This window comes from Ctenopharyngodon idella, chromosome 6, assembly GCF_019924925.1.
Source record: "Ctenopharyngodon idella isolate HZGC_01 chromosome 6, HZGC01, whole genome shotgun sequence".
NCBI classification, from domain to species: domain Eukaryota; kingdom Metazoa; phylum Chordata; class Actinopteri; order Cypriniformes; family Xenocyprididae; genus Ctenopharyngodon; species Ctenopharyngodon idella.
The window spans coordinates 30,343,674-30,368,726 of record NC_067225.1 but is presented as its reverse complement, the minus strand read 5'-3'; the positions used below and the strand labels follow the sequence as shown (position 1 = coordinate 30,368,726).

Genomic DNA, 25,053 nt, shown 5'->3' with positions numbered 1-25,053 from the left:
AATTAAATCTTAAAATGTCCAAATTTAACATACACATTATTAATATAAACTTTGCTATACTGAATGAATTTAACACTTACTGTTTTCATATCCCAGGGTTTTCTACCGGAGGGCAAATTCACACGCATCCTCACTGGACCCGTGTGTCGGGATCCCGGTCCACGCAGAAGAGGCAGGCGACCCCGCAGCGAGATGCCCAAAGCCCCCGAGCTCCCCTCTGGCATGGGTCCGCTCTTCATGAACGGTGGGCTTATTAGCAGTATGGATCTGGTTAGTTTACCCAGTCTCCGCAATGTCCCTGGCATCCCGCTAACTGGTATCATGGGCTTTCCTCATGGTTTCGCCGCTGCCGTATCATCAGGAGATGATGCCAAGAATGGACTCGGCATGCTGCCCATGATGCTCCACGGCATGGCGGCCGTTCAGCCGCCCATGTATAGCGCTCACATGAGTGGGATGATGAGTCAGTCGCTGTCCACAGCGACATCCACTACATCCACCGCAACCGCATCCTCCACTACAGCGAGTGTGACTTCTACGAACTCTGCAACCGTAACCTCAACCTCAAGCCCGGCGGATAGTTCGGATACTGTACCTCAGCGGGATAACGCAAGCTCTCCGATGAGCACGGAGAACTGGAATAAGGAGGATGCAAAGCAAGGAGGGGAAGAGAAGAAAGTGTCCGCTTCGGTGTCAACGGCTGCGGCCACTAGCAACAGTAGTAGTAGTAGCATCACAAGCACCGGCAGCCATTTGACCTTTAACCCCTTCCTAATCCCGGGAATGTCGCATAGTTTGTTGTATCCGCATATGTTCTTGCCACCAGGCAGTATAATGGCGCTGCCCGCTATGCCTGCAGCAGACAGCACGGGCAGCCCTAAGAGGAAGAGGAAGAAGGTCAGGGAGGAAGGACCGGTGGAGGGAAGTGGAAACGTTGGTGTGCAGATGGACGGCGAGGAATCGAAGGGGGTTAAAGTCGAACAGACACCCGAACGAAAGAGCCAAGAGGGCGGAATGGAAGAAGATGGACATGATGTAAATTTGGCTCTGGTCAAAGATCCTTCTGACCATATAAAAGATCCTTCTGAGGATAAAAGTACTGAAGAAAAGGAAAAAAACGAAATGGGAGAGGAACCTGAGCAAGATGCTCAAGGCCCATGTGATGGTGGAGACTAGAATGCATCCTCACGTTTGGGCCGCAGTACTTTTGTGTGTGTCGTGTCGGTAAAAGTTTGTGTATAGGACTTTGATTATCAATGTATTGTTTATAGATCTGCCCTTGTAATTTCACTGACATCTACTCTACCTTCTGGGTGTGTGCTAAAGAAATAGACACTTGAAGCATGCAAACGCTCAGAGGTCCTACAAAGGGACAACATCATCATTGGTGTTAGTGTGTTCCTTTTGCATCATGGGAATGGATACTCAGACGATTCTGTCTATTGACTGAGAACGCTCTTAGTGACCCCAGCATTTTTCCCCCCTCGATTAGGTGTTATTCACTAGCATCTTTCGCAGATTCTCAGAAAGTGGTAGGATGTTGGTATTGTGCAAAAAACAGACGGCAGTCTCAGTCCATAATGGTGGTTCGGATCATGCTCTTCTAGTTGCATAAGACCTAGATTCGTGTTTTGAAACATTTCTCAGAATAATGTAAAGGAAACACTCATCCCATTGGTAGATTACCAGCAGTGCTGCGTCTGATACATTCTTGATGGACCACAGTATTTTGTTCTTAGTTGCTTGCTGCTATGTATTCATTTTAGTGAAGATTTTAACCTAAATCTTTTACAAAGCTATAGATGGCATGAGTGCAACATGGTGAGTGCAATGGAAACTCAAAAAGAGCAAGGCTTGAAGTTGATGGCAAAGAACAATCCTGAGATTGAGTTATCTTTTGTTTTGTTTGTCTTACTGTTTTTGGTATCGTTTCCACATTGTCGCTTTGATAAGGGGCCCCCGTTGGGATAGTACTAATCATTTTTATAGATGGTTATATATACTTGGGGGCGCTGCAAGTCCAAGGGCGAAGTGTTAGTGCCATAGATGAGACTCTGTTCTAAAAGGTTTTGGTACAAGGGCGTACAAAATAAAAGCCTGACGCAAAGCGTTTTTGAGAACTGTGTTTTAGTGAATTCTAAGGGATAGTCCACTGTCATCATTTAGTCATGTCATTCAAACATGTACGACTGACTTTCTTCTGTGGAGCACAAAAGCATAGTGCTCACATTGCGCTTTTCCATACAATGAAAGCATAAAGTGGCTGTCAAGCTTCAAAAATAACCATGCAACTACACCATAAAACTACTTTTCCTCATGCAAAGCTATTGTGTGACTGGGAATATAGTACATAATTAATTGGGACTACTTTCATTGTGTGTTTTTGTCCTTCTTGGAGCTTGATAAGCCCTGGTCATTGTGCTTTTGTTAAATGGAAAAGTGCATCTCTCGAAAGCAAGTCACACAGGTTTGGAAGCGAGTAAATGATGCCAGAAAGTTTTGTTTTGGGTGATATATTTCTTCACCAAAAATAAGACAAAAATATCTTTGCAAATCTCCTTTTTTTGCATTCACTAAAGCCCTGTGGGTTGATGGGGTTGACAGAAAGACATCAGACCGTCTCGTTCTCCTCATGGGTTTCATTTCTCTGGTTCATTTGAAAATACTGTAAAGTAAAACCTACCGAGATTTTTGAAAACATGTAAATCTAACTAGCTGTATATTGCTGTTACTTTTGTTTACAAGCACACAAACAATGTTATTTTTTTCCTTGCCAGTATGTCTCATATTGGGGGGGACGTGTAAAGAAAAAAATCAGCACTAGTGTTTTTTTATTTGAAATATTTCACACTAGTTGATAACCAGAGATAATTTAACTTGTTTTATCCCCCGATCGCAACAGGGTCTCTCTTTTGTGGGAGTAGTCATTTTCCACCTTCTCATCTTACTCATTTTTTTCAGTTTTCGGATGTGAAAACGTTTTTGCACAGTCTTTTTGGTGAATGTTTACCTGTAATTGTGTTCCGTCTTGTTTGTTTGTGTGTTTGTGTGGACGCATGCGCACGCTTGCACATGTCACTTCCTGTACATTTTGACCTATGTAAACCTGTACTGTATATTTCTTGTCTAAACAAAAAAAATCATGGTCACCTTCAAAAAACATGCTGTTGTTGCCTTGTCACACTATTTGTGACACCATAATGTAATTTATTTTGCTTTTATTTCACTTTTTACTTTGCCAGATTCACCTAATACGACATTTCCCCTTTCTCATCACATCTATCTTATTGTGTTCACTTTGCAATGCCTTATTTAGCGTTTTATATGTGGATGTTTGTTACATCTTTATGTTGGAAAATATATATCAAAGTACTCGTGTACAGTGTCAACGTTTTGGGAAGCAGTCTCGGTCATACAAGTTCAAATGCAGACGCTCTAGTTGTACAGATGCTGGACTCTGAAGTGCTTTTCAAGTCGTAATACTTTTCAAATAGCATCACCAGGTCTATTTCCTCTCTTAATTCGTTCAAAACAGTATTGCAAAGCACAAAGTCTATTTGACTTTCAAAAATGTCTCATTGTTAGTCTGAAAGCTTAGCTCTGATCTTTTTCTATTGTCCCTACACTGCTTTCTCAGTAACATCTGGTGAACAAAAACCCACAGACCTTGTCTAGACGTCTGGATGATTACATTACCCTCGCTTTTTGACGTTTTGATAAGTTCGTAATTCCGTTAAAGGCCTTCAACAATTCAAGGAGAAGCACAGCCAGTATATGTACAATTGGAGAGTTCAGACTGTTAGGGTGAGAATGCTGCATTGCTGGTTTTAAGTGTATTGATTTTATAAATGTACCGTTTGTTGGAAATGTATAGTTTGAAACCCCAACAATATTGTTGGAAACTCAAAAACACTCCAGTTGTTTGAAAAGAAAGTCTCAGTGGTGCAGTATCTGGGCCCATTTGAAGATCAATGAATATATATATTCAATTCTATGTCCTAATAACACTCCAGATACCCATTTTTGTCTTTCTCCCCCAGCTGAAATGGTTTGGTAATTCATCCAAAACTCTGATCAATTTCAAATTTTACCTGTATTTATTGTGTTTTACTGTCTCAACGTTGTCTCCTTGTGTATTGCAACATGTACATAAACTTGCTGTCTCCAGGTTTTGGATGTTCTCCTATATTGGATTTCAACACTGATTCATTTTACTTTCCATAAAAAGCTGAACTGTTCCGAAAATGGCAATGTTGATTGTATCCATGTGTATAAATATGTCTCTGGATAATTGCTCCTGGATACTCTGAGTGCAAAAAGCCTTTCCCATCAGCCCCTACCTCCATTTTTCATGGATTAATCAAAGGGAGATTATTTTAGTAGCTTTGCATAGTGCATTTCCGATGGGGAAGAAGAGAATTGGGAATCGTTGGGTACCATATGCCAGTGTCATTTGGTCAGACTCTGTCTGCTTTCAATATTTCCAATGCTTTTAAATATGCACGTAGCAGGAGACTGGATTTTGCTTGGCCACTGTCAGTGTTTGCATGCCAGGACCTGCTAATAACACCCAGTTACAGCATTTGAAGCAAGGCAGGCTACTATGGAGTGTTTCTTATAACAGAGCTGCTTAGCCAGACAGAATAAAATCCGGGGTCAAGTCCTTAATGTTCAAGGCACATTAGAGAATCATGTACCATGTAGAACTGCGCTTTCATCTCTATTGAGCCTGTGTTGGAAGTTCTGTTCCTCAAGCTCTTGTTGAATAACATTGAATGGATTTGATACAACTAATAATGGTCAGTGTTCATGACAAGGAAGTACTGTAAGTTTGTAGTTACATTTGAAGCAAGTGCACTATATTCGGATGATTACACAAAACAAAAAAAAGTGATCTTATACTCTTGGTATGAAATCTGCAGCAATGCTGAGAGTTGTGGGTGTTTTTATTTGATTTTTTTTATTATTATTATTATTATTATTTTGGGATATTTTGTTTGTTTTGTTCAAATAGCTCCTGTACACCAATGTGGACCAATCATATAAATTCAAACCATGGTATGTGATCTTTTATTGTGCAATAAAAGATGACTTTCAACTTTCAAGTCAATAAGTCTGATGTTGATCAGTTAGTTGTTGTATGCCAATATATACATATATTTTTTATTAAATATCCAGGCTTTTTTCTAGATTCTAATTTTAATATGTAGTTTTTCTGATATTCATTGTGTAGCATATAATAATTACACATAACAAATACTATATGTAAATATAAGAAATAAATGTATTTAAGTATAGCTAAAGTATCGACGGATAAATGTCAATTAGTAACTTACAATATAAGATCAAATGAGCAAACAAAAAAAGGAGTTGTGAAATTCACAAATAGTATTGCATAGACAATTCTCAATATTACATTTCTGTACTAAGCGTTACAGAATATTACATAAGTAAAGAACAAAAGTAAAACAGATTGTATTTATATCCTTTACATTTTGTATAGTATATTGGTAAACACTATGGTATTTTAAATCCTCCATGCTACCTCGCTGTCGTCTTTGTTGTTGTAAACATAGACATTAATGTCTATGGTTGTAAATGACGCCATCTCATCCTGTTCTCCCATTGGCTGAGAGGAGCCCGTTTTCGCGCCATTCGTATGTCTCGGCATTGTGGGATAGCATCAGGAGGTCGGCGGAGCTCCGGGTCAACTCCGTGTTTCATCCAAACACTTTTCTTTGGATATTAACGGATTTTTACGGATTCTAGCAATGCGGGGAGATGAAACGGATTCGGAGTCGGTTAAATCGGCCGATGGCTCGATACGGAGGAATCTCGAGGCGCTTTGTCAAGAGCTCAACATGGACGAGGAGACGGCAGCAGAAGCGCTTCAGAACTTCAGCTCCATCTGGAACACTTACACGCTAGAGGTTCGACTTTAATTCACATTCACACAACAACCAAATGACAGGAACAGCTGACATGTCGCGCTCTGCCTTCAATTCACCTTGGTTTTCGTGCAGATATATAGTCAAAATAACCAGTACCAGTCAGTAAAGCTTCATTTAAAGTCCCTAACTAAAGAGATCACAACAAGTACGGGATTCACACTGGTGTTCACTGAAGTACCTTGGCGTACCATAAAATATACTGTTATTTACATGGCACTTCTAAGAATACCATGGTTCTACCATAGAACACAAAATACCATAGTAGTAACGTACCATGGTATTTTGCTACATGAATTTCAAAGTCACGTAGTATTGTCATCTGATTCCATTGCTTTACCATGGTATCACCACAGTACTTTTTTGCCATGGTACTCAAATGATACCACGGTCAATATCCAAAAATATGTCAACGTTATACCATTTTCAAACAAAAAATGGCAGATGCTTCACTGATATGCCACGTAACATGTACAACGAAAATACATTCATTTCACAGTCATTTTAAAGGAAATGCTGGGAAAGACACATTTCTTATTGGCAGCTAGATGAGAGATCTGTCAGATGCTATACTAAGTACATTTTCTATAAATGTATAGTGGTGGTGGTCATTATTCAAGCTTAATTCTGCAAATACAGAAAATATATATATTTTTAACTGAACAGTTTATTGAACTTTTAGACAAAATGCAAAAAAAAATAAATGCACAAGTGTTTTATATTTCATGCTTTTATGGCTAATATTGTATGATATAGTGAGAATATGGAGCTCATAAGCGAGGAGGGAAAAATGCATCAGTTTTTCAGAAAGAAATTTTGATTTATGATCAAGTAAACCTGAGTTGTTTCAGTCCAGAAAATGTTCATCTTGAAATATTACTATATAAAATACTTCTGTTACTTAATAAAAATAATACATAGCAGAAAGACACGTGTACCACGACCTGAAGGTGGACATTTATTTAGCATTATACTAAAAGGCCTTTTACTTTCTAAAGTTTGAGCCATCAATTAGAGGGCAAGAGGCATGTAGAAGATTGTGTACAAGAAGTTTGGATCATGTTGGTAATTTAGAGGACATTAATTTATCAAATGTGGTTAATTAGGCTTTAAGGGGTTAATTCAGCTGTATGAGATATATTTCCTTGTATATCTTAATTTGTGTCATGTGTTTGGTTGTCTCAGGGTGATGTTGTGCACTGGCTGGCCTGTTCTCTGTATGCTGCCTGTAGGAAGAGCTCTATCCCTACTGTGGGACGAGGCGTGATGGAGGGCAACTGCGTTTCCCTTACAAGGATCCTGCGCTCAGCAAAGCTCAGGTAAGGACCTCAAACAGACATGGATCTTCTGTTGAAATTTTAGTTTATATAATGGAAAAGTTTTAGTTTTAAAGAATAAGAAGAGAAACAATATGATCAATGTCAAGAGCATTTATTTCATGCATAAATGGAGGTGTGTATGTTAAGATGTGAGTGTTATGCTTTTTTTCCTCTAGTTTGATCCAGTTCTTCAGCAAGATGAAGAAATGGTCTGACATGTCGAACCTCTCTCAGGATTTCCGGAGTCGCATAGGTCGACTAGAGCGCAACTTTGAAGTGTCGACAGTTATTTTTCGTAAATTTGAGCCAATATTTCTGGACATGTTTCAGAATCCTCAGGGCGAACCTCCTCGCCTGCCTAGAAGCCGCAAACACCGGTAAATCTGCCTGCCTTTTATCTGCTTTCTCAGCTTTCTTTGAAAAAGAAAATGGCAACAAATATATTTATTTTTTTGTAGGCGTCTTCCATGCCACATCAGTGACGTCTTCAAGTTCTGTTGGACTCTCTTTGTGTATACAAAAGGTAAGCTGACTGAAAGAAGCCTCCCCTGTTTGAACCATAGACCATCAGTATAGTTTAAATAAGAGTACTGGCACAGTCTGTCAAATAATGCTTGCTATTAACAACATAAAAGAAATCAGTTAATTAATTCACAGTAATAATAAATGCATAAATTGTGTGAAGGTTTAGCATCAAACAACTGAATGCATGAAGTCTCTCATGCTCACCAAGGCTGCATTTAATTGATCAAAAATACAGAAAAAACAGAAAAAATATTATTTTAATTTAAAAAAACACTTTTCAATTTGAATATTTTCAAATGTAAATTATTCCTGTGATGCAAAGCTGAATTTTCAGCATCATTACTCCAGTCTTCAGTGTCACATGATCCTTCAGAAGTCATTCTAATATGTTGATTTGATTCTCAAGAAACATTTCTTCTTATCAATGGAGAAAAAAGTGGTGTTGCCAAATATTTTTATTTAGACCATGATGTCCTTGCTGAATAACAACATTCATTTTATCTTAATGACCCCAAACTTTTGAACAGTAGTGTATTTTAATCTACAGACATATTTGACAGATTTGTCCAAAACTTTCTTGTTGACTTATCTGAATCCCATAGTAAACTAATGACATGATTTCTACCTTATTTCAGGTAATTTCCGCATGATTGGAGATGACCTGGTAAACTCCTATCACCTTCTGCTCTGCTGTCTGGATCTGGTGTTTTGCAACGCTCTCATGTGCTCCAACAAGAAAGATCTCATCAATCAGTACTTCAGAGGTAAAGTTCCCTTCACCTTGCTGTGAGAGAATATGTTTCCTTGATTGACTGTTGATTTTCTGTTTGCAAATCATTATCCTTGAAAAGGCAGAGCAAGTTTCAAGTGAGCCCATTGATTGCGTTAGAGGAGTTACTAGCCAAGGTAGCGCACTTGGTTTTGAAATATTTTTGATTATTTGTAAAGTTAATGTTAGTGCTGTCAAATCGATTAATCATGATTATTATATAATACTTTTTTTTTTTTTTTTTTTTAAAACCTTTAATTACTTTTATTTTAAACCAGTTTTACAAATGAGGACGTCCCTAAAGGGAGGTTTTTAGAGATGTTGTCAGGTTTTGATCACTTCTGGGTACAAAATTGTCCCCAAAATATAGTTAAGTAGACACACACACACAAATATATGTAATAATATATATACACACATATATTATCTAAAGACAAACTTTTATGTTAGATGTGATTAATCGCAATTAATCGATTTGACAGCACTAGTTAATGTGTTGTTGACTGAATAGATGAAGTTGTAATGAATTTAAAACAGTACAACTTATTATAACTACTAATTAATGACTAGATGAAATGTTCTGATCTCTATTTTCTTGTACTACCTGTTAATTGTGGCAAGCAACAGAACATATCAAAGTGTTTGTCCCCCAATAGCTATTCGTTTATGTGACTATAACACACTTGACAGTTTCAGTCCACTTTATTTAGTCAACTTTTAGGAGTACACTAGCATACAGATGCCAAAATTTAGGACTAAAACATGAACTAAAAACTTGAGTTTCATTTCAGATGGTTTTAAAAGATTAATTTATAATCAGATTTTCTGAAGCAATATGTTTCTATCTTACATAATTTGGGGCACTTGCATTATTTTGATTGTCAACTGACTTTTAGTGGTTTAAAACCTTTTACAACACACTACAGCAATACTGAACAAATCTCTTACACTCATCATATCACTGTATTGTGTGTTTTATCAGATTCAGTTAGAGACTCTTGTAGGTTGATTTGTGTCTGTGAAAAATATGTAAACTGTGTGTCTGTGAAAAATGTAAATGCTTCGTTGAGAGTCTGTTGCTCACTTTGTGTAGGACTGCCAAAGGACACAGAAAACTTGGAGGAGATGCCATGTGTCATTGACAAGTTGTGTGAACTGCATGATGGGTTGGTGGTGGAGGCCAAAGGCATAAAGGAGCACTACTTTAAACCCTACATAAAGACACTGTTTGAGAAAAAAGTGAGGAATACACACTTTTACAAACAATCTACACTGCAAGAACAATATGATTGCTGGTTTACAGCTTGTTCATGCTTACCACATTCACAGTTTAATCCCTTTTTTTTTTCTTAGATATTAAAAGGTGATGCTGACACTCTGACTGAATTACTGGACACCCCAAATTTCCAAGACAACAAGTAAGCATATGTCATGAAATGTATTTAAATACAAAATGCACATAAACGCATATTAAATTGAATGCCTTTTTTCAGTATGCACCTGTATATGAATATTTTTGTCTTTTCAGTAAAGCCATAAATCGTGAGTATGAGGAATATGTTTTGACTGTTGGGGATTTTGACGAACGAGTGTTTTTGGGGGCTGATGCAGATGAGGAGATCGGCACACCTCGCAAATCCACCGCTGAGCCTCCGTCAGGTCAACTATCCGCCCGCATGCAGGTGGAGAACAACCTTCAGCAGCACTTTGAGAAGGTACTGAAGCTTTCTCTCACTGTTGCTACATTTAGAGTAACATTTTAACATTCTGATTGTCAAACTTAGAGTACATATTTAGTATTTCATATAGAGTGATATTTAATCTAAGTTTGGGGTTGGTGAGATTTTTAAAGTTAAAAAAAAAAAAGTCTCTCACCAAGGCTGCATTTATTTGATCAAAAATACAGGTCTACAGTATTTCAATATATTATAGAATGTGATTTATTCCTGTGATGCAAAGCTGTATTTTCAGCATCATTACTCCAGTCTTCAGTGTCACATGATCCTTCAGAAATCATTCTAATATGTTGATTTGCTGCTCAAGAAACATTTCTTTTTATTACCTGTATTAATTCCTTTAATAAAAACTTTCTGACCCTGAACTTTTGAATGGTGGTGTATGTCTTTTGACCTTTCCTGTTGTGTTTTTCTGTAGACACGGTCCCTTGCTCCCTCTACACCTCTAACGGGTCGACGGTATTTGAAGGAGAAAGAGGTGCTGGTCACCCCTGTTTCCTCAGCCACCCAAAGTGTGAGCCGACTGCAGAGCATGGTGTCCGGCCTACGAAATGCACCAAGTGATGCTCTGGTCCAAATCTTTAAGTAAGTATCAAAACCTAAACCATCCATGCACAAATAGTTTGATTTTTTTATTTTTTATTTATTTATTTATTTTTTTTATATAAATTAGACACGGATGACCCTCAGGCTTTGGCCTGTTTTCTTATAGAGATTTTGTGTTTTATTTTCACCATGTTTTTATAGTTCCTGCTCTAGAAATCCCTCTGAATCCATTCTGAACCGAGTGAAAACCATGGGAGAGATATTTAAACAGGCCTACACCAAACCCACAGATGACCTGCCAGGAGCACATATGGGTCAGATATGCTACACATCTAAAAAAGATGTTTAATAGAGTAAACTGTTGTGAAAAGCCTCACATTTTATAATGCAACTAAGTACAGATTCTTGTGTGTAGATTTTGCAGAGAATCGTCTGAAGCTGGCAGAGATCTTGTACTTCAAGATCCTGGAAAATATCATGACTCTGGAGATGAAGAGATTACAGGGCAAAGATATGGCGGTAAGTCCTTGTGCCTGCTAAATAATATAAATAGTGTTCTACTAAATTTAAACTTTTCACTTCTGTTTATATTACTAAACAGAGAGAGGAAAATGGATTTTGCCAAATATTATTCGATGCTCTATATTTTCTGCTTTTGCGTGAGATTGTCACCTCTTCCTCTCTCCTCCTGATCTCTATCAGGTCCTGTTGGAGCAGGAGGTGCTCCATTGCTCTCTGTTGGCGTGCTGTCTGGAAGTGGTGCTGTTTGCGTACAGCTCTCAAAGAACCTTCCCATGGATACTGGAAATCTTTCAGATCCAGCCTTTCTACTTTTACAAGGTACTGAGCGGTGTCAGCTAGGAGTTAAACGGATTGTAGTTGGCACACGTGCTGATTTTTTTTTTTTTTTTTTTGCTGATCCGAACACTGATCCAATCCATGACTCAAAAATCATATGATCCAAACCGTGAGTTTTGTGATACGTTGAACCGCATAGTGCATATTATCCGCTTGCAGAGGTACACTTCAGTTTTAGGATGTGGTTTTAGCCTTGGTAGTGTTTTTAGTGTACTATTGCATCACATTGCAGTGTAGATATGAATGTGTCTCTAAAGATCAAAACAAATTGTTAAGTGCGTTTAAAGGAAACTGAAACGCTAAGTAAATGTTCATGATGTGTTTGTGTAGGTGATTGAGGTGTTCATCCGCTCTGAGGAGGGTTTGTCCCGAGACATGGTGAAGCATTTGAACAGTATCGAGGAGCAGGTGCTGGAAAGCAAAGCCTGGACTAGAGACTCGGCCCTGTGGAACGCGCTTAACAAAGCTAACAATAAAATACCTACTGTGGAAGAGGTATACATACACTCACAAACTGCTTTGTAGGGTGAACAGATTGTAAATTCCTCAATAAGCATCATTGGTGTCATTGAAATAACAGATATTATGTTTTTTGTGTGTGTGTGCGCTGCTTAGGTGAATTTTCCCAGTAATTTTGACACGGGCAACAATGCAGGTGGTCCCACTCACCTGCCATTGGTGGCGCTATCCCCCATCATCCACCCTCGCATCAGGGAGGTCCGCACAGGTCTGGGCTCCAGCGCACGCAAAGGTACTATACATCTTAAAAATGAGGTTGGCCTCTATGATGCTTTTGCAGAAAATGTTTATGCATATATTTGGTCCATTTACCATTCTAAAATGCACATATAGTTGTGTATATATTAATACTTACTTTTTTTTTTTTTTTTTCATTTGTATTTATTTAATTTTTTTCAAACTTACAGATGACCTCAAAGCTAACAAACATAGACTTAAAACCACAAAAAAGCCAAAAAAAAACCCCTCCATCTTAATGCTGTTTTTGAATGTTGAATACTCTTGATATATTGAATATTTGAATAATACTTCTCTCCTTTCTCTTAGACGTCCCTCAATCTCCCATCTCTCTCCACGACCGCTACAGCTCTCCAGCGGCTGGCAGCGCTAAGAGACGTTTGTTTGGTGACGACCTTCCGCCACAGTCCCCAGTGAAAAGAATCTCAGTCACTCCCATCAAAATCATTCCCAACGCCATGGAGAACAACCAGAACACCACCACCACAGCGACTGTCCTCTCCATGGCAACCGTAAATGGCCAGCAGCTAACTATTCCCCTGCCAAGTACTACTTTTTTTTTTTTTTTTTTGGCTCTTGTTAAGCAAGCAAAACATTTCCCAAAAAAGATATTTGTTTGATTTTGTTGTTGATGTACTGGTGTTTCGCATCTTTTAGTGATGAAAAATGAGGCGGGCGGCATCACAGTCATCCAACTTCAGGCCAATGAGATGAACCCTCTCACTGCCCAACTCTTACTGACTGCCTCCCCCAGCCGAACTGCAGCTCCCGCCGCCAGCTCCGACACACAGCCTCTGGCTGCAAACAAACCCCGCCGCACTGGATCCCTCGCACTATTCTTCAGGAAGGTGAGGAAGAGTGTTTTTTGCTGACTTATACCATCTATTGGTATTGAATGAAGATCTTTGTTAGCTGAGGCGCATATATTCTGTTGCTCGTCCTTTCAGGTGTATCATTTAGCCAGCGTGCGTCTGCGAGATCTGTGTCTGAAGCTGGATATCTCATCAGAGCTTCGAGGGAAGATCTGGACGTGCTTCGAGCATTCTCTGCTGCACTGCACTGACCTGATGAAGGACAGACACCTGGACCAGCTGCTGCTCTGTGCCGTCTACATCATATCAAAGGTACATCTTTTAGATGCAGAACTAGAAATGTAGAGATGAAGGCTTTTGAAAGAAATCTCCTATGCTGACCAAGACTGCAATTATTTGATCAAAAATACAGTATAAACAGTAAGATTGTGAAATATTATTACAATTTAAAATAAATTAATATATTTTAAAATGTAATTTTATTTCTGTGATGCAAAGCTGAATTACTCCAGTCTTCAGTGTCATATGATCCTTCAGAAATGATTCTTATATGCTGATTTGCTGCTCAAGAAACATTTCTTAATATTATCAATGTTGAAAACAGTTGTGCAGTTTTTGTGGAAAACAAAACATACATTTTTTCCAGGATTTTTTAATGAATAGAAAGTTTAAAAGAACAGCATTCATTTGAAATATAAGTATTTTGCAACATTATGTCTTTACTGTAACATTTTATCAGATTAATGCATCTTTGCTGAATAAGTTTTCAGTTCTTTAAAGCTGCAGTTTTTGGTTAAAAATTATCCAAAATCAATTTTTGAGCAAGTACATATCCAGCCAGTGTTCAAAACTATCTCGTTATCTTAACTCGATTCACAACGGTAAGCTCGTTATAATGTTTTATAATAAGAGCGACCTGGTGGATTTCCGTGGAAAATTCGAGCATGCAGCAAATGCCGGACCGCAGCTTTAACAAAAAAATATTAAAACTTTTGAATATGTTTATTGTTGAATTCTCTAAATCGTCAGATGAAGATATAACAATTTCATTTAAATTTTCTTTTTTTATTTATTGCAGATCACAAAAGAAGAGCACACTTTTCAGGACATTATGAAATGCTACCGAACCCAACCTCAGGCCCACAGTCACGTGAGTATCAACAGTCTTTGTTTTTTCAAACCTGTGATGTGGAATTCCACATAAATGTCATTCATAAAGGTACAAAATGGCTGCGTGCCCCAGCTTCCTAATGTCGAAATGCTTGGAATTTGAGCTGTGATGAGAGCACAAATGAGGCATCCACAACATCCTGTTTGTGTGTTTTTAGGTGTACCGCAGTGTTTTACTGAAGAGGCGTCCCAGAGAGCAGCAGGCAGATGAGAACATGGAAGTGGATCCGCCAGCAGACCAGTGTAAGGACGATGTGGACAAAGTCCCAGATGTCTCTTTGGCTTTTTTAAAAAAATTTTTTTTTTTTTTTTTTTGAAGCACAATATATTTTTGTTCATAAGTTTTAGAGTCAGTAAGGTTTTTTTTTTTTTTTTTTTTTTTTTCCCCTTCCAAGTAATTAATACATTTATTCAGCAAGGACACATTAAATTGATCAAAAATGACAGTAAAGACAATTATTATTGTCCGCTTGCTTCCAAGAATGCTGAAAAAATGTTTTATGTTTTTAAAAAAAAAAATGAAAGCAGCACAACTGTTTTCAACATTGACAAAAATAAGAAATGTTTCTTGAGCAGAAAATCAGCATATTAGAATGATTTCTGAAGGATCATGTGACACTGAAGACTGGAGTAATGATGCTGAAAATTCAGCTTTGCATCACAGGAATAAATTACATTTCAAAATGTATTAAAATAGAAAACCTGTATTTTATATTATAAAAATATTTCACATTACTGTTTTTACTGTATACGTCTTTCAAAAAAAAAATCTTACTTATACAATGTTTTTATTTGTACGTTTCTGTTAACAGCCAATGAGAGGACGGAACAGGCTGACAGAACAGAGGGTGACAGCGAATCAGAGGAAAGAGGAGACCTCATCCAGTTTTATAACTCTGTTTACGTGTTAAAGATGAAATCATTCGCTCTCAAATATGCACATTCTACACTTGATAACAAGGTTGGCGTATTGCTTTGTTAATTTGAAAATGATCTTTTACTGTACTTTTTAGACTGTTTGGAAACAAGTATTTCACTCTTTCTCTCTGTTTCTCTGTAAAGATGGAGGCTCCTCCATTATCTCCATTCCCATCGGTTCGGGCTCAGCCTCTCTCTCCTCGCCGTGTGTCTCAGAGACACTCCATCTTCGTCTCTCCTCATAAAAATGGCTCAAGTCTCACCCCCAGTGCCTACACGTACAAGTTCACCGGCAGCCCATCAAAGGTTAGTCAAACTTAAGGATGCGCATCAACAGTAATAACTCCATTAAAGGAATAATTCTTGAAAAAAATTAAATTGCCATCATTTATTGATCCTCATGTCATTCCAAACCTGTATGTCTGTCTTCTGTCGAACACAATTAAGATGATTCGAGATATGTCCAAACAATGAAATACACACAATGCAACTGGGTATTATTATAGTCACTATTACTGATTATTACATTTTTATTAAATTTAAAATTCAGTTTTCATGTCAGATCACTATCCTTTTTTTTTTTTTTTTTTTTTTTTTTTTTGCAAACTCCTAATGACCTCCATAATATACAGTCAAACCAAAAATTATTCAGACATTTTTTTTTATGTATTTTTACTAGTGGGTGCCTGACACTATAGTTCATTTATGTAATTGAGGATAGCAAAATAAAGTAAACTGTGACATATTATACCTAAAAATTCTTCATACAGTGGACTACCAGTAAAACTGATAAAAATTTGGAACCATAAATTATTCAGACACTTTGACCTGACCATGTTTTGCTTAAGTGTTATCTGACATAATTAAGATTCATTTTTTTTCTGATACAGTTTAACTCTGAGATCTTGTCATATTTTATTACCATTTTTTAAACTATAGTAAATAAACTGTATTAATGAATAATGTTCAAGGTGTCTGAATAAATTTTGGTTTTACTGTAGATAGTTTTTCAGTTATGGCTGTGGTTAAAGCCTTCTATTTGCTCTTTCTCTTCAGGAACTGAGCGACATAAACCAGATGATCCGTCAGGGTGGGGTGAGCAAGAAGCGGGCGTTCACAATGGATGGCGACGAGACCGAGTCTCCATCTAAGTGCCTCCGGCAAGAGAGCGACGACGTGCTGCTCAAACGCCTCCAGGATGTGGTTAGCGAGAGGGCGAGTCTCTGACCTGTGGGACGCCCGGTCTCGTTACAGACCCAATAAAAAAGCCAAAAACTCTTCCTATGTGCTGCTCAACGACTCCAGGATGTAGAGAGAGATGCGACAACAATCAGTCTCTTATCAGTTTAGAATCAAGCACATTAATTATGTCACAGAACAATAACAGCAAAGCCAAAAACATCACATGCAGCTCATGTAAGATGACTGATTTTTCATCAACCCCATGTGGGGTTTACTACACCAGGTTTTCTGAAGATCAGGGAGATCAGTATAAACTTAAAGGGTTAGTGCACCCCAAAATGAAATTTCTGTCATTAATTAGCCACCCTCATGTCGTTTCACACCCGTAAGACCTTCATTCATCTTCGGAACACAAATTAAGATATTTTGATGAAATATGAGGGTTTCTGAACCACACATAGGCAGCAATGTCATTGTACCTTTTGACGTCCAGAAAAGTATTAAAGACATTGTTAAAATAGTCAACGTGACTACAGTGGTTCAACTATCATGTTATGAAGCGATGAGAATACTTCTTGTGCGCCAAAACAAAAATAACCGCTTTATTTAACAGTTTGAACTGTTGTCATACGCAGTTGACGTATTGAACGCAGTGCAGGCTTCCTTGTTTACGTCCGAACGCCGGCTCAGTATTGGCCCACACTGTACATATGAGCACCACGACGCATGCATGTGATGCTGACGCAGGAGCCTGCCAATAACGAGTTGCCGTTCTGACGTAGAACACGGAAGCCTGCACTGTCGTCAACTGCGTATGACAACAGTTCAAATTGTTAGTCGCTATTTTTGTTTTGTTTTTGCGCACAAAAAATATTCAGATCTTTTCATAACATTGAGGTTGAACCACTGTCATGTTGACTATTTTAACGATGTCTTTAATACCTTTCTGGACCTCAAAAGGTGAAATGATGTTGCTGCCTATGTGTGGTTCAGAAACTCTCTGATTTCATCAAAAATATCTTAATTTGTGTTCCGAAGATGAACGAAGGTCTTACGGGTATGGAATGACATGAGGGTGAGTAATTAATAACAGAAATTTAATTTTTGGGTGAACTAACCCTTTAAATGATTTGTACTGAATCAAAGAAACATTTATCATGTTTTTTCATGATTCGCATCATGCTTTCATTATGAATCGTTTCTGTATTACAGAGATATTCTGTAGCTGTTGCTTTCTCAATCAAGAGTCATGTGACTATCAATTTTGCAGTAGATGAGTCGCCGTCTCAAGTTTTTAAAGGAATCTCCCAATCGTTTATATCCCCTCATATTCTGTAGCAATATGAAAGGAAAATTTAATAATTTGATTATATTAGTGATTTTTTTTTTTTTTTTTTTTTTTTTTTTAATTCAGATCATATACTGGCACAATGTACTGGGCAAATTTACACGTGCGTGCGTGTTTGGTGAACCAAAACAAAGGTAATTTTAAAGTTTTGCAACCATCCTGCAAAAGCTCTGTGCAGCTCTATATTCAGATGTGTGGTATCTACACTTCTCAATTAATTATGTATTATGTTTACAGTGCATTATAAAATTTTAAGTGTTAAATTTGGTGATGGATTTTTCCATTGTCATGTGTGTGTGGTGTACAATATCTTGTTTAACACTGTTTAACAGTTGTTGCTGTTATAATTGTATTATTTAGTTCTGCTTGTTTATCAGCTAAGTAACTTTTATTGGTCACATACCAAAAGGGGTGGCAGTGAAATTATTTTTTTTTTTTTAAATCATGTGCCCAGTGTAGTGATATAGCAAGCTGTATCTGCATTTCTCAGTATCAACGGTTAATTTGGTATTAATTTTTATTCTTATACAAACCTTGTTTATTTTATCCACTTATCTTCTTTTGCCTTCATCTAACTCGATCTCTGATGTCCAACACTGTTGATCTCTTTGCAGTTGGTGCTTTGTATTATAGCTCTGGAATGTTCTCTTAAATATGTTTTGAAAAAAAATATGTTTGTTTATACAAACTCCATATTTTAAGTTTAGAGAAAACTCTTCATTGTATGTTATTCCACAAAAACCTTTTGTACTTTTTTTTTTTTTTTCTCCAGTGACTGTCTGTAATTTATTTTTATTTGTTGGTTTGACCAATCAGCTGTTGGTCTGTTCTAGAGTCAGTGCCTTAGCATTTACACAACAATAAAACACAATTTATCAATTCTCAAATTTGTTTTTCTTTATTTGTAGGACTTGACACTGTGCTTGCTTCAGAAGATCACGTGTGACATCGTTTTCAGGCTCATTTCTCCAGATCTGGAGAGCTCTGGTCCAACCATAAACCAAGTTTAGATGATATTTGATATTAGATGATAATTTATGTGCAAGACAGTCAATTTTGGCAGCTGAATGAACTGGGCTCTAAGGATTCACATTCTTATAGGAAAATAAATGTAGATTTACCTGGATTTCTGCATAATGTTCCTGATATCCTTTAACTTTATTGTCGACTACTCTTAGCGCAGTACGAATGGTTTTGCTCTTAATTTTGTTGCTGAACTACAGTAGTGGCCAAAAGTCATGACCGGAAGGGATATTTTATTTTAATGAGCCTACAAGTTCGACGAAACTATCAAAATATGAGGAAAATGTTTTTGTTTTCGTTTTAAATATGTGGGAAGAACTAAACACTAAACGTGGGTAAGGTATTTATCTGACAAAATTATCTGGCAAAAAATGCAAACTCTCAGGGAAAAGCATACACTGACTACAACATAATCAGTTATTAATCATTCGTTGGCTCTCTTTGTTTTTGTTGTTCATAATTTGTTACGCAAATACGCTCTGACACTAGAGGGCTCCCGCGGCCCGACAGTCTGAGCCAATCACAAAGTTCAGAACGAGTGACGTACATACGTCATGTACTTGCAGGCCTACGTGACGCGCGAGTCTCGAATCAACTGATGTTTTGTGTTAATGAACTCTCTGCGTGATTCCCCAAGGTTTCCACACCGCGAAATGTATGAGGAAATGTCAGCAGAGAGAAACTGGACGGACACCGAGACGAGGGCGCTGCTGTACATCCGACAGGACGAAGAAATCAGTAGGCAAATCAGCGGAACCGTTCGCGATTCTCTTATTTACGCCGAAATATCGAGGCTCCTTCGGGCACAAGGCATCCACAGAACCAAGCGACAGGTCACCACCAAACTGAAAACACTCAAGCAGAAGTTCCTGAAAATTCACGAGCATCACAAAAACAGCGGGCACGGTAGAGTGTACTGGAATTATTATGATCTCTGCAAGTCCATATGGGGCAGCAACCGTCTTACAAACACTTTAACACTTAATAATAACGTGAAACTCGAAGAGCCCCAGAGTACATCCATCGAGGACGCGCGACATGAGAGCAGATCCACTGACATCGAGGTGTCCATCACTCACGATGACGCGGAGACGGATGACATGACAGAAGGTGCCTTGATGCGTGCTGTTATAACAGTATGTTGAATAGAACAGTCCGCACGATAGTATGCTACTTTATTGTCATATAACGATTTACATTTTAAATTGACCAAACAAAAAATAAGTCAAGAGGAGGCTGTGTTTTGCTTACAATACTAGCTTTATACCTACTATTGCATAGTGTACACTATGTAATGTGCACAAATTTGTACAAAATAGTTTGTAAGTATGCAGTATGTAATGTAAACAGAATGTAGTATGCCATTTTGTTGCCATACGACCTCGTTTGCATGTTTAAGTCCACAAGTAGTGCCCAGTTATCGTCATCTCCGATATATTTAGGGTTGCATAATTCTGGGAATTTTCAAAGTTGGAAACTTTCCATGGGAATTAACGAGAATATATGGGAATTAACTGGAAATTTTCAAAATTGCAGGTTAGCCTATAACAGGGAACTTAAATGTAGTTGAAAAAAACATCTAGCAGTATAACCTTGGTTAAAACAACCAGATTTAATGCAAATTCAGCTGAATTTCCCATTTCTCAATCACATGCAAACTACTCACTGCAGGGCTGTTGAGGCCACGCCCCCTGCATGCCCTGTGCATTCCTCCATCACATGCACAGATCATTTCTAGAATCCTGCACACTACAGCAGGACTACTGAAACCAAACTACTTCATTTGAGCCCAAGGACTGCATCCAGTCAAGTAAGTTTTAATGACATTACTAGGGTATTTGATCTATGGTATTAAAGTTTAGCTAGAAAATACTATCAAAATGTTTATACAGTAGTTATCTAGCTACTAAATCAGATATGCTAAATGTAAGCTAGCTAACACCATTTCATTGACAGTTTAAGAGGCTAGCTATCATGGTGCTAACTAGCTGTGCGGTTTCTTCTGCCTTTTGCTAGCCAGTCTTCTGTTATACAAGAACGCATGTTATAGTTTGATTGAGGAGTGTTGATCTATTCATGATATATATGTGTGTGTGTGTGTGTGTGCGCGTGCATGGCATTGCATTAGTGTTTTTTTTACAAGTTTTTTTCTAATCTTATTCTACAGAGCAATGCCACGTGCACCATCTGATGTTTGGATACATTTCACCTCATCCATTGTAGAAGGAAAGGCTGTGTACATTTGCATATACTGTGCAAAGACCTATGTTAATAAGAATGCCACAAAGATGCAGCAGCATATAGCCAAGTGCCCAAAGTTTCCCAGTGGCTCAAAACAAGCAACCCCAGGCAAGAGTTCCTCTGCTTCCATTCAGATTCAGACACCCTCTCGTCAGCTCCTGGTCACTCTGCAATCAAAATGTTTATATTTATCTTTGTTTATGAAACAGTTTGTATAAATTACCCCAAATTTCTAATGAATTCCTGTATATTCTTGTCAAGTTTCCAACTTGGAATATTTCCAAAATTCCCCAGCTTAACTTCCCATGGAAAGTTTCTGGAAAGTTTCCAGGGAAAGTACTGGAAATTTTCCACCCCTTTGCAACCCTATGGTTATATGGTTATTTTGCATTTTTAATACAAATATGTTTTGCAGATCTTTTTGAATTAATAATAATAAAAAAAAAACTGATAGATTTGGGTTTCCCAAACTGCTGTTTAGACTAGAAAAGCAAGGCATTATTTAAATTATAAAAATGTGAAATTAAAATAATTTAAAAATAAAATAAGACAAAACACTTACCCAAAAAATTTAATATTTTATTTGTCTAACTGCATGACGTGACCATTAATCGACATCATAGAACATGCAAATATATATTGATTGAAATTTTAACTTAAAATCTGTGCTTAAAAATATTTTGGGTCAACGGACAAAAAACGTTTGTGAATCATGATATGAACATGCTAACTGACTGTTGCGTGCTCTTATTTTTAGTTGTCCCTCAACCTGCGAGGAAGAAGGCCAAAAAACATTCCATTTCTGACTCCGTAAGAGATCAAGACCCTCTCCATGTGCAGAACCAGAGGGAGTACGAGGAACGGTTGCGAAGGGAAGCCAGAGAAGAACAGAAGGAGGAACAGGCGAGTCTGATGGCCATGTGGAAGGAGATGATGGAGTTTCAAGGAAACCTCTTAAGGGAGTTTATCCACCGGCCGTCCCTGCCTACATCTCTGCCTTCACATCCATCTTACTACAGACACGCTCATCACAACCAAGGACACTCTACTTTTCCCAGCACTAGCTGCATGACACCGTACGCCTCGCCAGGGTATGACCACAGAACTCTGTTTTCCTGTTTTATTTCCTATACCTCAGTGCCCTTTCTAATCATGTCCAACTTTCTAAATGGAAGCATGATAATGTTGTACACGTGAACAAAAGTTTCCCCTTTTTTTGGGGAAAATTGTCATAATTCTGCAGAATGGGTTTAAATAAGATGCGTTAAGCCGGGTGCACAACACACTGTACGATTTATAATAGTCCTTTACGACTGTTGTTTGTCAGACTGTACGAACGTGATCCCTGCTGTAAGCCATGTCACACTTGTAAGGTGTCAGTTGTCATTAATATCAGACTGTAAGATTCGTTAAAAACAGACAAACGCAAGAAGACTCGCCCAGAGTTTTACATCATCAATCCGTGACACGTTCGGTGACTGCTAGCTACATTACATATGCGGGATTGAAATGGTGGCTAGGAAAGAAAAACAATCTCGTGTTAATCATGGCTTTTCTTGAGAAGAAAACTGGGGAAAAAAACAAGTGGTGGTTTGTTGTCGTCACACTAATTGTGTCATCAGGTTCTGCGCTTCTATTGGTTTTTGATTTGACGGTTGTCATAGAAGAAGTCACACTGCAGGACTGCACCTCAACTTTCTTCTGACACTGGCACAATTTCATCAGAGGTAAAATTTGATCACAATGGTCTTTAATCAGCTGTCGGCGAACATGTCAAACTAGTGATCAAAGACTTTTAGACTAGGTTCAGTGGAATCTTTTAGGATTTGCAAAATTTGTCTCAGACGGCCAAACTGTGGCTAAAATCATACAGTGTGAACCCGGCTTTAAAGGGATAGTTCATCCAAAAAGAAAATGGCCATTATTTTCTCAAATACAATATAATATTGTCAAATACAATATAGGAAAGATACAAATTAACTGAATAGTTTTTTAGCTTCATATTTTTGTGGAGACCCTGATACACTACCATTCAAAAATGGGGTTAAAAAAGTAAGATTAAAGAAAAGAAAAGAAAAAGAAATTAATACTTTTATTCAGCAGGGATGTTCAAAAGTGACAGTAAAGGCATTTATAATGCTTCAAAATATTTCTATTTGAAATAAATTCTGTTCTTTTAAACTTTTTATTCATCAAAGAATCCTAAAAAAAAGTGCATCACAGTTTTCACAAAAACTATTAATTGTTTTCAACATTGACAATAATAAGAACCATTATAAATAACTGAGCATTAAAAGTAATTTAGTAGTTACTGAGATAATAATTGAGCAGGAAATTGGCATATTAGAATGATTTCTGAAGGATCATGTGACACTGGAGTAATGATGCTGAAAATTCAGCTTTGATCACAGGAATAAATTACATTTCAAAATGTATTAAAAATAGAAAACCTGTATAAACCTGTTAAATTGTAATATTTCACATTATTACAGTTTTTACTGTATTTTTGATCAAATAAATTCAGCTTTGGTGAGCACAACAATCCATAGGCTACTATTAAACAACCTATGGGTTTGGAATAACGTGAGGGTGACAGAATTTTCATGTGTAATATATTTGCCAATCACCATTTTGTTAATTTAACAGCTTTGTCCTCTCACAGAGCTGAAACCGAGAATGAAAGTGCAATCTCACAGGAGGAAGATGAGGAGGAGGAAGAGGAGAAATACGTTATTCCAGCTGAGATTGCACCGATGTTGGACGCTCAGCCTGTTAACAGTGCAAACGACAGCCAATCAAACACCGCAGAGACTGTTTCACCCCCGCCTACGCAATCAGCAGGAAAGAGCGATCTGGAGATGTCTGTGCTGCGCAGACAGGAAAGAGTCCTGGAGCTTCAGGAAGAGTACTATTCACTCAAAATCAAGTATCTGAAAGACAAGATGGCCAAAGATTCAGGACAGAACGATAAAGAGGAGTGTTAACTGTTTGTTTGATTGGCCAAAAAGCTTGCTTTGCTAATGTAGATGTTCTCAGCTGGACTGTGGAGAATATAGTTGTATATTACTGTGTCTGAGTACTAAAGTGCACCTCATGTTCCTTTACACATTTGTAATCCATATTATATATTTTGGCCTGTAGATGGCAAGGTGGTTACTTGTTTCTGGTGTTGTCACTAGACGTATCTAAGAGGGATTTACAGACAGGGCTTGTTTTTTTTTTTCTTTCTTTAAACATATGAATATTTATATACATTTATTCACTGAATAAATGGCAGTTTACTACCAGCTGTTGGTTTTTGGGACATTATTTTGCCTTTGAAATCAAAATTGTCCCCATTTACTTATTCTAAATGATTCATTGATTTATGTTATGCAACACCCACTTTTCACAATCAATTCCTAATGGATAAAAGTCTTGCTCTACCTCGTACAGCAGTAAAATGTGTTGTAAATGCAGTTTATTGATGACTGTAGGAGCGTGAGCTAGACTTTGTGCTCTGAATATGAAGTATGTCTGGAGAGGACATAATATCTGTTATCATAATTTTTTATTAAATGAATGAAAAACAGTGAGGTGTCTGCCTTCATCAAAATCGATTATTTAAAAAAAAAAAAAAAAAACTAGATCAAATGTCATTTTCATACAAATGTTCAAATGTTCCCAAACATTTTTTGTCAGTCAAACCCCTGACAAAATTTTTTCTTGAAGTACCCCCTGAGATTTGAAGTTAATATTTCAATAAATATTCAGCTGACGTGCAGTTGAACAAAATCTTTTTAAAAATAATTGCTTTATTTTGATAGATTTTATTTAAAAGTTATTTTAGTTTTACATTTTTATGAATAATTAATTATTAGCTTTTCATTATCTCACAAACCCCCTGCAGTTCCTTAAAGTCA

General features: G+C 37.5%; 3 protein-coding genes across 7 annotated transcripts in view; all 3 read left to right on the top strand.

Moving 5' to 3' along the window:
• chd6 (chromodomain helicase DNA binding protein 6) overlaps positions 1-5,113 on the top strand; it is a 45,561-nt gene extending 40,448 nt beyond the window's left edge. For all 4 annotated transcript variants that reach the window (XM_051895986.1, XM_051895984.1, XM_051895985.1 and 1 more), the window contains exon 38: positions 97-5,113. In XM_051895986.1, coding sequence (XP_051751946.1) covers positions 97-1,176 — 1,080 coding nt within the window. In that variant the 3' untranslated portion in view covers positions 1,177-5,113. The remainder of the gene's footprint in view (positions 1-96) is intronic.
• Positions 5,114-5,653: 540 nt separating this feature from the next.
• Positions 5,654-16,985, top strand: rbl1 (retinoblastoma-like 1 (p107)). Its single transcript, XM_051895988.1, has 22 exons — positions 5,654-5,930; positions 7,134-7,267; positions 7,444-7,644; positions 7,726-7,790; positions 8,428-8,556; positions 9,655-9,800; positions 9,915-9,979; positions 10,090-10,276; positions 10,716-10,882; positions 11,045-11,157; positions 11,259-11,362; positions 11,546-11,683; positions 12,032-12,196; positions 12,317-12,452; positions 12,767-13,003; positions 13,115-13,305; positions 13,405-13,581; positions 14,348-14,419; positions 14,598-14,682; positions 15,252-15,400; positions 15,502-15,663; positions 16,414-16,985. The coding sequence occupies exons 1-22, from the start codon at positions 5,772-5,774 to the stop codon at positions 16,582-16,584; spliced, it is 3,153 nt and encodes a 1,050-aa protein (XP_051751948.1). The 5' UTR covers positions 5,654-5,771; the 3' UTR covers positions 16,585-16,985.
• A 1,021-nt stretch (positions 16,986-18,006) lies between these two features.
• si:dkey-6e2.2 (uncharacterized) lies at positions 18,007-24,722 on the top strand. 2 transcript variants are annotated; one of them, XR_007930515.1, is made up of 4 exons: positions 18,007-18,021; positions 18,796-20,046; positions 21,909-22,242; positions 23,814-24,722. XR_007930515.1 is itself a non-coding variant. In XM_051895989.1 (3 exons), the coding sequence occupies exons 1-3, from the start codon at positions 19,522-19,524 to the stop codon at positions 24,133-24,135; spliced, it is 1,155 nt and encodes a 384-aa protein (XP_051751949.1). In that variant the 5' UTR covers positions 19,480-19,521; the 3' UTR covers positions 24,136-24,722. The 2 variants fall into 2 exon arrangements, 1 of the variants encoding a protein (XP_051751949.1); XM_051895989.1 differs by lacking the exon at positions 18,007-18,021 and having other exon boundaries at positions 19,480-20,020.
• The last annotated feature ends 331 nt before the right edge of the window (positions 24,723-25,053 follow it).